The 12,436-nt window shown below is 38.4% G+C and overlaps 5 protein-coding genes across 9 annotated transcripts; 3 read left to right on the top strand and 2 right to left on the bottom strand.

Moving 5' to 3' along the window:
* Positions 1-218: 218 nt before the first annotated feature.
* Positions 219-3,840, top strand: LOC135947238 (uncharacterized). Of its 2 annotated transcripts, none has more exons than XM_065495938.1 (9): positions 219-408; positions 543-633; positions 1,205-1,247; positions 1,307-1,588; positions 1,644-1,823; positions 2,285-2,539; positions 2,599-2,924; positions 2,989-3,078; positions 3,138-3,840. In XM_065495938.1, the coding sequence occupies exons 1-9, from the start codon at positions 372-374 to the stop codon at positions 3,412-3,414; spliced, it is 1,581 nt and encodes a 526-aa protein (XP_065352010.1). In that variant the 5' UTR covers positions 219-371; the 3' UTR covers positions 3,415-3,840. The 2 variants fall into 2 exon arrangements, with proteins under 2 accessions (XP_065352010.1, XP_065352009.1); XM_065495937.1 differs by having other exon boundaries at positions 220-417.
* Positions 3,836-5,506, bottom strand: LOC135947239 (ubiquitin-conjugating enzyme E2-17 kDa). Its single transcript, XM_065495939.1, has 4 exons — positions 5,301-5,506; positions 4,908-4,988; positions 4,643-4,847; positions 3,836-4,586 (listed from the first exon to the last, which is right to left on the bottom strand). Exons 1-4 carry the CDS (start codon positions 5,342-5,344, stop codon positions 4,461-4,463), a joined length of 456 nt encoding a protein of 151 aa, XP_065352011.1. The 5' UTR covers positions 5,345-5,506; the 3' UTR covers positions 3,836-4,460.
* A 570-nt stretch (positions 5,507-6,076) lies between these two features.
* Positions 6,077-7,462, top strand: LOC135947234 (thymidine kinase 2, mitochondrial-like). Of its 2 annotated transcripts, none has more exons than XM_065495928.1 (5): positions 6,077-6,237; positions 6,383-6,587; positions 6,641-6,819; positions 6,872-6,990; positions 7,048-7,462. In XM_065495928.1, exons 1-5 carry the CDS (start codon positions 6,176-6,178, stop codon positions 7,302-7,304), a joined length of 822 nt encoding a protein of 273 aa, XP_065352000.1. In that variant the 5' UTR covers positions 6,077-6,175; the 3' UTR covers positions 7,305-7,462. The 2 variants fall into 2 exon arrangements, with proteins under 2 accessions (XP_065352000.1, XP_065352001.1); XM_065495929.1 differs by having other exon boundaries at positions 6,109-6,250.
* On the bottom strand, positions 7,449-8,912 carry SrpRbeta (signal recognition particle receptor beta). The gene is made up of 5 exons (XM_065495933.1): positions 8,709-8,912; positions 8,486-8,649; positions 8,297-8,436; positions 7,764-7,895; positions 7,449-7,709 (listed from the first exon to the last, which is right to left on the bottom strand). Exons 1-5 carry the CDS (start codon positions 8,770-8,772, stop codon positions 7,493-7,495), a joined length of 717 nt encoding a protein of 238 aa, XP_065352005.1. The 5' UTR covers positions 8,773-8,912; the 3' UTR covers positions 7,449-7,492.
* Positions 8,913-9,065: 153 nt separating this feature from the next.
* On the top strand, positions 9,066-12,000 carry Mob3 (MOB kinase activator 3). Of its 3 annotated transcripts, none has more exons than XM_065495931.1 (6): positions 9,066-9,273; positions 9,657-9,759; positions 9,956-10,106; positions 10,159-10,386; positions 10,935-11,050; positions 11,116-12,000. In XM_065495931.1, the coding sequence occupies exons 2-6, from the start codon at positions 9,706-9,708 to the stop codon at positions 11,320-11,322; spliced, it is 756 nt and encodes a 251-aa protein (XP_065352003.1). In that variant the 5' UTR covers positions 9,066-9,273; positions 9,657-9,705; the 3' UTR covers positions 11,323-12,000. The 3 variants fall into 3 exon arrangements, with proteins under 3 accessions (XP_065352003.1, XP_065352004.1, XP_065352002.1); XM_065495932.1 differs by having other exon boundaries at positions 9,066-9,312; positions 9,657-9,750; XM_065495930.1 differs by having other exon boundaries at positions 9,066-9,312.
* Positions 12,001-12,436: the final 436 nt, after the last annotated feature.

Raw genomic sequence — 12,436 nt, 5'->3', positions numbered from 1 at the left:
AATTCACTTTGCTTGCCGCCAAAATGATTCAAATATCGATACTATCGGTTGAGCCGATGTAATTAGGTGTTCCTCCGCCCGCTGGAGCGCTTTTTAGCTTTTCTCTCATTTTGCACAGCCCATACAGCGTTGCCAGATTGCACTTGGGGGTGCAAGTAAATATTACGCTTTTGCTTCCAGCCACTGCGAGACAGATCCAATAGCGCTAGCTTCGAATGCATTGAATGCTTTGCTTTTCCATTCGATTCAGAGAAGAAGCTATGTCGTGATGTTGTGATCGCGATCTCGTTGCATTCTCTTTTATGCCTGCATAGCGTTGGAATATCATTTTTTGTTTTAACGTACGTTAATTTTTGAACTATTTACTCAAGATGTTTGAGTCTTCAGCCAAGCATTTCTTTGCGAATGGTGAGACAGGTGAGAATCTTATAAACGCTTTTGCTCCATAGCATGCACATAGCATGTTTAGCATCATGGCAGTCGTGATGGTGGACAAAGGAATTCCATCTTAACCTGGTTTTTCACGTGTTCTTCCGTTCCAGGAGAATTTCCATGGATCTGTCCAGAAATCAAGGATTGGATTTTTCAAGAGGATGAGCTATCTCGGCATTTTGATAGCATAGCATCACACTGGTTAGTACACAAAACATACATGTGTAATATAAAATGCGTGTCTTTTTCTTTCCAAAGCTCTTCCATAGCATTCAGAGTAACTACCACCCCCATATTCAACACAACCCCATTGTGCCCAAGTTAACGGCTTTTTGTAACGGTCGCTTAACGCGTCGGAAAAATATTTTTAAAACTAATCCTCTAAAATTAGTAATGTTAGTAAGTTGATAATGTTATTAGGTTGGAAAATGACTTTTAGCGTTTTGACTTTTAATTTTTTTCGTCTCGACATCATGAATTATCTCCCTTCTTTCTTTTAGAAGTTAACTTAAATCCTTTAAGTTTGTTCCACTTGTTTTAGTTTCTCATTAAAAATCTAGATTTTCACATAAAAAATTAGAAACTCCTTCTATTCCAAAACATCATTCTCTCGAGAAATCAGGACATGTGGCATGACTACTTACGAAAACAGACTGATCATGTGTGCGAAGAACACGTGTGTGTTTGCTTGTTCTTTATTGTATACAACATTTTTTGTGTAAACAGGAACTTTTAGTAATTGGGATTTCAAAATACGATTTAATTTTTTCAGGAATAGCGTGCCAAGGAAACAGTCCGATATGAAGAAACTATTGGTGAATACAAAACTTTCACATAAACTGGACGATTTTTATCTCAAACTTTATTTTCACAGAATCGATACAAGGAAAAATTGCCTCGCTTAGAAATTTCATGCTCTCTGCAAGAGTTAGCGGAGATGCGATTGTTTTTCACTGTGTTACAAGATCTTCGAGCCCATGACCTGCGTATCTCGCACTATTTAAGAAGAATTTCCAACCAGATGGAAATGATAAAATCTTATAGGACTGATTGTGAGATCAATAGACTTGCCGAAGCCTTGGCTTCAATCGGGGCCCAACTTGAGGATCCAATTCAAGCCCAAAATGACGCTCGTGTGGGACACACACAATTACAAGTAAATAATGAACCAACTACGAGATTTTTCAATTAATGACTCATTAATATTGCAGTTAAATGAGGAGAAAAGGACTGCTCCATCGGAAGAACCGCATTTGACTGAAATTGCGAAAGCCCTCGCGAAAATTAGAAACAAGGGCCAAAATTCTGGATCTGGAAATGATGATTTGTTCATTCCAATGCCTCCTGGATGGAGTTCTAAGGCACAAAATGATCGCCAAGACGAGGAAATTGTAAGTGTCATGAACCACAAGCAAAATGTGGCTCTACTAACAGGGTTAGATTAGATATTCTTATTAATGGTTATGTAGAAATTAAATATTTCAAGTTTTTTTACTGGCAATGTTTCACAGAAAATAAATTTTGGCAGTTTTTAGCCAGTTTTATAGAATGTACATAGTGACAAAAATTATAAATTCTTTAAAAAAAATTATATTAATTCCTAACAAATTCATGGTAATTTTGCTCATTTTGGAAAGTTTTTAGAATCGGCATCAAAATGGTGGGAAAAACGGTGTCGCCATCAGCTGGCAGATTTGAAAATTTAAGTCTCTGAATTGAATAATGGGTTTTTTCAGTGTATCGCATGATTTTAAACAAATTAATTTGAGCACTTTCAATCCCGACCACTCAACCTTTTTCATTCCAAATTAGGTTTCTTTTTAAGTTAATCTGATCAACTGACTGATTCCAGGCGCAACTATATGATCTGTGGAACGTTCCTGAGATACACCATTTCAACTCTGCTCCGGCGCAGACTCCCGTAGATCCAGTTGATGTTTCAAAGGCGCCTGGTTACAGATGCCCATTTACCTGCCCGTCTCCTCCTGCAGACGTGAACCGAATCAACTCCTTGAAACGCATAAAATTCCTACCTCGCTCACTTCTGGATGAACGACCAATTTCCAAACTATATAATAAGGTGGAGCCAAAGTTGCGCGGTCCAAGTGTAAGTCTTAGTTTAACATATAGTAACAAGGAAGGCTCAACTGAATGTTTTAATCGCAGGAACATGTTCCGAGTCCGAGTGAGATCGGAGGAGATGAATTTTGGGAGGAAGAAAAACCAGTGTTGCGGAACAGCGCGTGGAAGGTCGTCGGTTGCAAGGATCACCAGGCTCCAGCGACTATGGCTGCCGTCGTCAAAATGTCTCTCTCATCCGAATCAAAATACAAACCATGCATGTGGGGTCCGAGTGCTCACAACGTGAGCAAGCCGAAGGTAGACATAGTTTACCACAAGCCCAGATCAATCGACAGTACTGGATCTAGATCAACTGACATTTGGGAATCTTCTGATGAAGAGAGTGAACCACACTCTGACCCATTGACTGAGTAAGTTGAAGATTATTACAATTGAAACTAAATTTCGATTTTCAATTTGTTAAATTTTTTTCAGCCCTAGCAACCCTCTTCAAGCGACTTCGATTTGGGTAGGAAACTTGACTCCCAATATTGCAAAAGAAATGCTGTACCCGCATTTTATGAAGTAAGATGGCCTGAGTTTGTTTTTAAATTGCATTCATAATGAAATGATTTAATTTACAGGATCGGAAACATCAACAATATTGTCATGACCCAGGAAAACCACTGTGCTTTTGTTAACTTCGAAAATCCCAGAGCTGCTGGGAGGGCAATGCGCAATCTGCAAGGACTGGTCGTTGGAGGAGTCAAACTGTTGCTTCGCTACCCGAACCGATTTCTTGGTGGAGACCACACGAATAAATTGAAGGACGCGACTGCCGTATATCCAGGCAGACCCAAAAGGGGAGGCCCATCATTTCAAGCAATGCCTAGAAAGCCCCATAAAAAGTGGAGCAAGTAATTTGGGCTTCAATATAATCTCACGTCAGCATTGTTGCTAATATATCTATAATTATACTGCGAGTACAAATGGCTCTTATTGTCTTTTAAGGATAATACACACAGGCACACTGTGTAAACTTTTACAGTATACAAATGGATGTTGTGTTCAAATTTGGAAAACTTAAATGTTGGCACGCAGATTGTATGGCATAGAATAACAATCGCCGTCCTAAGGAGTGAACTCGCTTACTTAGGCGGACATAAATTCCTAAACTAAATCAGTTTTATTGTAGTGACCTTGTAGCAAAACTATTTTACCTATCTACAAAGTCCTGAGCGAAATTTCAGTGCTGGCGAATCAAATGATGAAGAGTTAGTATTTAAAGTCGCAATAACTCTATTCGTGGCTCTTGTTCTTCGAGTAATAAAACTGCATTTCTATACATGGAAATTCTTGTTTTATTTGAAGATAAGAGAAAAGTCCACCTAGTTTATTTAAGTCTTGTCTATTCAACGTACACTTGATACGTTCAATCTAACTTCAGTAAGTTCTATTCACATTATTGCACAAATTGTTACTACCTGTTAAAGAAAGATTGTATTAGAACTAAAGCCACGCAATGTTCAGGCATTCTCACTAGGGTCAAAGCAGTGGGAAATATTTTATGTCAGTGACTCGAAATTCTCAACGGGCTGCGAAGCGCACCGGTGCCGACTCTCCACTTGCTGGTTTACAAACCTATCCATCTACTATAGGGATAAATAATGTCTGGCTTTTCAATAAAAGACCTCACAATCAGTGCCAAAAGATGGCCCAAGCTCCTGTGCGGACACTCGGGCCCCATGCTATCCGCTCGGCGCTTTTATGGGACCCGGAGAGCTCTTAAGCCAACAGGATGTGCTGAACAGATGAGGCACAAAAATTAAAGATGACAACTTTACTATTATGATTATGTGCATCGTCTGTTTAGGTCTCAGTTCGCCTTAAAACTAAATACAGCAATAACGTGAGATTATTATGTATCAGAGTGATCATTGGAAAGTCTGCCTTCACTTCCTTTAAGTTCAGTCGATGAAACTTTGTTCGACACACGCTTTCACTCGCTTTTCATATTCCTTGCGGTTTTCTTTGTAGAGTTGAGCGGCCAAGGAGTTGGCAGGTGAGTTCGGGTTTGGGTCACCCAGCAAGCTCTGCAAATTATTTAACCAGGTGAGTTCACGATTGCAGCAAATTTTAGCTAGAGTACCTGGATTGAGGTGAGGATGGCAGCAACGTCGTAAGTGGGGCTCCATCTGTTTTGCAGAATGTCAAGGCAGATTCCTCCATCAGCGTAGACGTTGGGATGGAACATTTTGGACATGAACCGCACCACAGGCGGTTTGTTCGGGTACTCTTCGTTGAACTCGATTATGAGTTTGAAGGTTCCATCCTCAAATGGAGTGTCGTAGGGACTAAATGATTTGATTAGGATTAAAAATCAACAAAATTTTGCTAATAAAATGAGTCTGTACCCAAAAATGACTGCATTCCAAATCATGATGTTGTTATCCGTCGGAGCTCCACTCACCCCTGATGGCGGATCTTCTTGCAGCCTGTGGAGATAATTTTTGGTTTAATATTGAAGCAACTCAAATAATTATAACTATGCATAGAGCTTTTAAGACCAATAACTAAGAACAGTTTGCATTGACTAAAGCAAAAGAAGTTTTTTTTAATAATTTCCCTTCAGGAATAAATTTTGATATTGTAGCATACAGATTTTGGAGCTGATTTTCTCAATAATTAAACAGAAACTTATTGGAAAATTAATAAAAAGATAATTACGGAAAATTTGTGAAAAAAATAATAGTAAACCTTGACTTTAAATACTACTAAAAATTTATTAAAATCTAAAGGGTAATAACCTTTTGAAATCTCTCATGAGTCTTCGTCTGGCAGGAGTTGACATGGTGTTCAGACGATAATTAAACACAAATTATAATTAGAGGAAATCAGAAGTATAATTTGGCGTTGTTAGAGTCGTCAGATCAGCAAAATAATAAGTTAGCTATCAGAAGACGACAGAACGACTCATCCGAAACATGAAGGAAGAGCGTAACGCGTCAGGCTTGGTCTAGTCAGGTCCCAAGTAGCTTTGCGCATTTGCGCATGCTCTGAGACCTTGATTGAACTATTGTATTAGAGTTGACTCTAGATTTTATGTCCTGCATTAAAATGTCATCGATCATCCATTCATCAATGTGAGGGAGGGCCGACTATGATGAAAAGAGGAGGCCGAGGAGGGGTGTGAGCCGTGAGCCATATAAAAATCAGGATTTCAACGCCATTCCATGCCCGTGCAGTTTTGAAGCCCGCCAAATTTAACTTGAAATGAGGATTCGAATTATTTTCTCTTGATTTTCGACTAAATAATTTAGATGATGGAATGAGGAACAGAATAAAAGTCACGCATTATGCCAATAATCTCACAATTAAATCTCATTTTATTTTAATTCGGCTTCTGAAAGTTACACCAGAAATTCGCAAAAATCATCACGATTTAAAGATGGCGTCTCTCTTCCACTCATTCCAGTGTAGGCCAGTGTAGGCAGTTTACTTAACATACAACCATGTGAACCATGTCATGTGATCTCCGCTCATTTTTCTGATTGGTGAATGGTCATAAATGCATTCCCAGGCTCTCTGCTCTCTACAAATTCTCACTATTTACAGAATTTATAGATTTTGGGGGGAAAATACTCATATATTCGATGTCGACATTCCTTAGGCAATAGCTTAAATGCTAGGCACGCTTCTGTTGTTAAGCATTGCAAGAAGAGGCCACACGACCGTCTCATCTAGGTACAAAGATTTGGTCTGTGCTTTTTGCACTGAATTCATTCGCAAGTGTTTTTTTGTAAACACAAAATCCCGCCAAAATTATACCCTAAATTTAAGCACGACGCACGACTGTGTTTTAATAGATCGTTGTCATCACGTTTTTCAGACTCAAGAATGAAATACGCAGACAAAAGCATTCACTGATTTCTGACTGGAAACCTTATTTGATTTACAACCCAAAGAAAATGTACAAAAGCAGTAAAAGTGAAGTGTCCAGGCCGTACAGGGTGTCTGTCGAGGGAAACATTGGCAGTGGAAAATCCACTTTTCTCTCGTACTTTGAGCGTTTTTCGGAGGTCGAGACATATTTGGTGAGTGACTGTTAATACAAAAATTTGTTTTTAATTGTGTTACGATTTATCAGGAGCCACTTGATCGTTGGAGGGACGTGCAAGGCTATAATGTTTTGGATCTCCTCTACAGTGACTTGACCAAGTGGAATCTCACCTTCCAGCACATGGTGCAGCTGAGCAGAGTGAACATTCAGACGTCCACGTCGTCAAAGACGGTCCAAATGTTTGAAAGAAGTGTCCAGAATAACAGGTTTAAAATTTGTGTTTAAATTTGAAACGAAACTGACTATTTTTTGGTGCAGATACTGTTTTGGGGAAATGGCTTACAAAGGAGGCCTGCTGTCTGACGTGGAGTACACAATTTTTGACAAGTGGTACTCGTGGGTCAGCAACAACACTGACATTGGTTTAGATCTCATAGGTTTGTTTTCTTATTTTTTAACAAGTTTTGTGAGTGTTTATATTATTATTAATTTAGTATATTTGCGGAGCAACCCAGAAAAAGTTTATCAGCGGCTGCTGCAGCGCTCTAGGAAGGAAGAGCTGAGCGTGTCCTTGGAATATCTGCAGCAGGTGCATGATGCCCACGAAAAATGGCTCCTGCACGGCATCCCAGCCAAGGCTCCGGCGCCAGTGCTTGTCCTGGACGCGAATTCCAACCTGGACGCCATGTACCGCCAGTATGAGCTTAACCAGGAAGTGATTCTTGGCATGAGGAAGAAACTCGCCAATTAAATATGACCAAAAAACTGACAAGAACGTTTCAGTCTATTTCTGGACTGATAATGTGTGCTATATTGTTTTTTTTTGTTCTGTTAGAGAACTTTTTGTCGCATTTTACAGGCATTTCAGTGTAATAAGAGACCAATATTTGTGAAACAATTAATTATTATTTTTAGATTTTTAACCCAAAATCAAAACATTCACGCAGAGACTCTTTCCAGCCAATCTTCGACCTGCTCAATTTGAACCCCTTCTTCATTAGCCGCACTGAACAAGGCAGTCTCGGCGAATTCCACCTTGATTTTGTTCAAATGCTCAAACTCAAAATCCTTGTCCTCTTGACCAAGAAAGACGGCATTGTCGGTCGAGTTGTCCAAACTGGCAAGGCGGCTGCTTTTGGTTTTACGGAGAAGGTTCCTGAGAGAAGAAATAAATCTAGAAAAATTATAAATCACATGGGAATGTACGCACAGCTCCTTCTCCAGCAATTTCTTGACAGCGACGCTTCCCTTGGCCATGGTTTGGTCTTGTTTATTGCACACAATCAGGAAGGAAGGAGCGGATGAGGCAATAACAGGGTCCGTCAGGATGCTGTACAAGTACCTGCGAATTTTTAATCAACTTTAGACATCTTTGAAGAGGTTTGAGCGTTCTCAAAAAGTCACCGAAAGCATTTCTCCATAATTTGTAGATAATTTATTTTCCATTCTACTCCTGGTCATTAATTAGTGTTTATACTTGCAGCTATAAGAGAATCTAATGAATTGTATTTACAGAAACACAACACAAAACTGGAAGCAGCAAAAATTCTGAGCTGCAATAGTAAATCGATAGACCAACCCTCTAAAACTGCAAGTAAAGACCAAACAATCGGCTTTCCTCTCATCAGAAGCAGATCTACAAGAGGAATTCAAAATACAAAGGTTCCTTTTGAGAGAATTAAGGCTTTCGGTGACTGTTTATCTACTCCCCTTATAAAGATCTCTATTCCAAACAAAACTTACTCTGCAGCATCACGGATATTGGACTGTAGATTTGAGGCGTCGACCAGGAAGGCAATGCCTCTCGCATTTCGTTTGTGTTCGTCGAAGAATTTTGCCCTGACGCGTTCGTGTCCAGGAATATCGATAATTTTTAACACAGACTGAAATGTCTAATTAATTTCCATAAAAGTATAAAATATCAATAACTACCTTGCTGGCTGTGAAATCCCCAATATTTTCTTTCATTGAGGTGAAAGTATCCACAAATTCATTGTAAACAATCTGGCTGAACATGAGGGTTTTGCCGCTGTCGTTCAAGCCAACAACCAAAATTCCAGATCTCGAAGTACGCCTTCGTTGCCAAAATAGGAAGGCTGAAAAGCGAAAATTAAATTTTAAATCATTTTAAAAAAAGAGCCAGCATCCGCCATACCAGCTGTCAAGGCGATGACGAAAACTGCGATCAAAATGCCCAGAATTTCAGGTGAAAGAGCCATTTTTACTAAGTAAAAATCACTCTAAACAGTTGTAAATCACGTAGGTTTTGTGTTAACAATTAAGAATCAGAACTGCATGCTGAGACTGGGAAGGAAAACAAAGCGGCAGAGTGCAAACGAAGGTCGACGTCACTCCTGTTGTCGGCGCAGCTTTTTGAACGTCCACTACTACGACTCACAAATTGTTTACACGTAGAAGTGGGAGGGACTGACGTCACGTTTATTCCCTTCGCCACCAGGAGGTGCTCCTGCTGCTCTCGCGAGGCATCGCACAGTCGCAGCGAAAAAACGAAAAACAACCACCACCATCGGTATCCGTATCCGTACTGAGGAACTTGCTGCCCTTTTTTGCATTACTGGTTTCTGGGGAAGTGCAAATTGTCTAAATTGTCATTGGCCCGCACTTAGCGACTCGAAATCAGCTGGACACTTCACACGTGACGAGTGTCTTCCTTGAGGTCCGCAAAGAGGCAGAGAAGCGCGGAAATTTTTGGCCTGAAGGTCGACACCGCAAAGTGTTTGCCCACAAAAAATTTAAAGGTGCAGTATTTGCTTTCTGTTTTCACAAGTGCTTTTGAGTTTTCATTAACACGGAGCTAATTTTCTTTGTTGTATTAAGATTTAAAATTTTAATTATGCTTCTTGTATAAGAGCGTGATAATTTTTTCTGCTCTCATACCGGACGTCCTGTAGATTTAAAGGTTTCCTTTCCGCGATAAAAAGACATTTTTATTTCAGTGTTTGCCTTCAAAGAAAAAAAGCGATATCAATAAATATTAATTTAATTCTTTTCTAGAATTTTTCAATTTAACAAAAAGAATAATCACGTTCTAGTTTTTATTTTTACTGTACGTTGACTAATTGTTTATTTATCTGCTTCACAGGTTTCAGAGTTTGATATGGAATCTATTTAAAACTCTATAGCAAAGGAGGATGTCTGCTCTCAGCGGTTTTGTCGACTTTTTCCAAAAAGGAAAGGTACATAATGTAAGCTAAATCATTTTCATTCAGTTGCCTCAACAGCTTTGCAATTTTTTGCGTGGTAATTTGGTTTTGTTTTCACCTAGATACTATAGCTTTTGTACATTTTGCAACTTATTTTTGAGTGAGAGTGGTTTTTGCATCAATTTTCGCTATTTTGATGGCTTTTTTGTTATAAATTAAAAATTATGCTCTTTTTCAGACATTTCGGCCGAAGAAAAAATTCGAGCCTGGCACCCTTAGATATTCTCTGCACAAACAAGCCGAAGCATCTCTTAGCTCCGGCATAAATTTGCGTTCCGCTGTGAATCTTCCTCCAGGCGAAGACGCCAACGACTGGATTGCAGTCCACGGTAATTGAATACCGCAACCATCAATTCGTTAATAAAAATTGACGTTTTTCAGTCGTCGACTTCTTCAACCGAATCAATTTGATTTACGGCACGGTCAGTGACCAGTGCACGGAGGAATCATGTCCGACCATGTGCGGAGGACAAAAGTATGAGTATTTGTGGGCCGACGGGAACAAGTACAAGAAACCGACGGCCCTGCCCGCCCCTCAATACGTGGCACTGCTGATGGACTGGATTGAGGGACACATCAATAATGAATCTCTATTCCCCGTCACTACTAGTAAGTTTCATGGACGCCAAATTATCAAATATTTATAGAAATATATAATTAAGTTTGAGCTATGCTCTTTCATTGCCCTAAAATTAGCATATATTTTTAATTTCTGGAATATTTTCTATTAAATCATATCTTTCACGTTCCAGAAAAATTGTTTTGCTAAACTAATTTATTTTCTAAGCTGAATTTCCCAATTTGAAGTGGTCGGCTGGCTCAAGAATTAAAATAGTATTCATTTTATTAATTACAAAAATTGGTGCCTGGGAAATGATGATTTATCTTTCTATGATATTTTTATATTTTCCAAAAGGTATGTTTTTTCCTGTGAAAATATAATCTTTTTAAGTTAAATAGAAATATTTGCTTCTAGCTTAAACAAATTTTCTGCCTTTTTGCAAGACAAATTAAATTAATATAATAATTTAATAAATTATCTGATTAAAAATTGGCCCAATTGGACTTTTTAAAATTAAAAAGAAAATGCTTTAAGGCGTTATCAAACCTTAAAATGATTTAATTTAATTATACACATTTTAATAATCATTTTTCAGGTGTGCCATTCCCAAAGAACTTCCTAAGTACCTGCAAGAAGATTCTCACTAGGCTCTTCAGAGTGTTTGTGCACGTGTACATCCACCATTTCGACAGGATTGTTGCAATTGGAGCAGTGAGTTTTTATTTAACACATCAATAATTTTACCAAACTGCCCTAATTTGAATTTTGACCTACAGGAGCCGCACGTGAACACTTGCTACAAGCATTTCTATTATTTTGTGCGGGAATTTGATCTGGTGGGGCTGAAAGAGTTGGAGCCGCTGCAGGAAATGACAAAGAAAATCTGCAAGGACGCGGTGAAGGTGAAGCATAGCAACAGCGCGGTCGCCTCTCCAAGCCACTCGAGCTCTGCGGTGGCCCCTGTGGTGGAAGAGGCTCGGTGATGTCAAAATTCCTTTCTCTGGTCAGGGATGAGTCCCACGGTGAAGACAAAGCAACCTCATTGAACTGCGCCTTTTAATCTAATCTTGTGTTTTATCTTAATGCAATTGGTGCAATTCTTGTTTACTATAATGAGTCTTAGTTGAGGAATTTTTTTCTGGTGATTGTTTCTTTCTTTTAAAATGGTTTAAAACTTGTGACTTTGAAAAAAATTAAACCTAAGAAATGAGTGCTACAAACAAGTCAGTGTCGTTTGGGCTTGAATTTCGCATGTAGCGCAGTGTTGTTTGGCTATAAAATTAGCGGAAAATAAATATTCAATGTTTTGAACAGGTCCCCCAAGCCAAGGTTCTAATAAGTGAGCTTGTAACTATATTTATAAACGGTGCAAATTTACATAGCATCCGCCAAGATACTGAACTAGAATTTCGCTTCTTGAAATTAATCAGGGATTGTGTTATTTATAAATTATTGCTTCTCGTGACATTATAATTTTGCTTTTAATTTTTGGTGTGCCCGTGCTTTTATTGACCGCCTGCGTTGGAATCTCATTTTTTGATCGATTCCTGAAAGATGTTTCAAAGAAACTAGTCATATGTCAAAGTAAAACTTGCATTGTGAGTTTTCTTCACACTATTGTAATAATATGGTACTAATAAATAAAACAGTTCAGTTTAAAAGATGTCTGTCATTTCATCAGAAATCCTATTATATGGATTAAAATAATAGGAGTTTTACATAAGGATAATGGCTTTATTTTGGCTTCTTTCACTGCGAATGCAAGATTGATACTAAATAACTTGTGCTTAAATAGATAATAACTAAAATTGTTAGCTGCAATGAGAAATTTAATCGAATTGTCCAAAAATTGTTATTTTAAAAAATACTTCATTCTATTATAATTTGCAATTGCAATAATAAAAAAGAGGATCCTTCAATTCAAGTTTTACCAATATTTCTCAAAAATATACATGGCCAATTTTTGCTTGAACTGAATATTTTGGGGTCAGCTTATGCATAGGAACAAGAATTTTCCGGGTTTTATGCAGGTTATATATTATACAGTTCATCATTCCTCTTCATAAACAAGTTTTTTGTTCAAGGACCAGATTTTTA

The sequence above is a fragment of the Cloeon dipterum genome, chromosome X (assembly GCF_949628265.1).
Source record: "Cloeon dipterum chromosome X, ieCloDipt1.1, whole genome shotgun sequence".
NCBI classification, from domain to species: Eukaryota; Metazoa; Arthropoda; class Insecta; order Ephemeroptera; family Baetidae; genus Cloeon; species Cloeon dipterum.
Note: the sequence above shows the minus strand (reverse complement) of the source record. Positions and strands in the feature narration are given on the sequence as shown.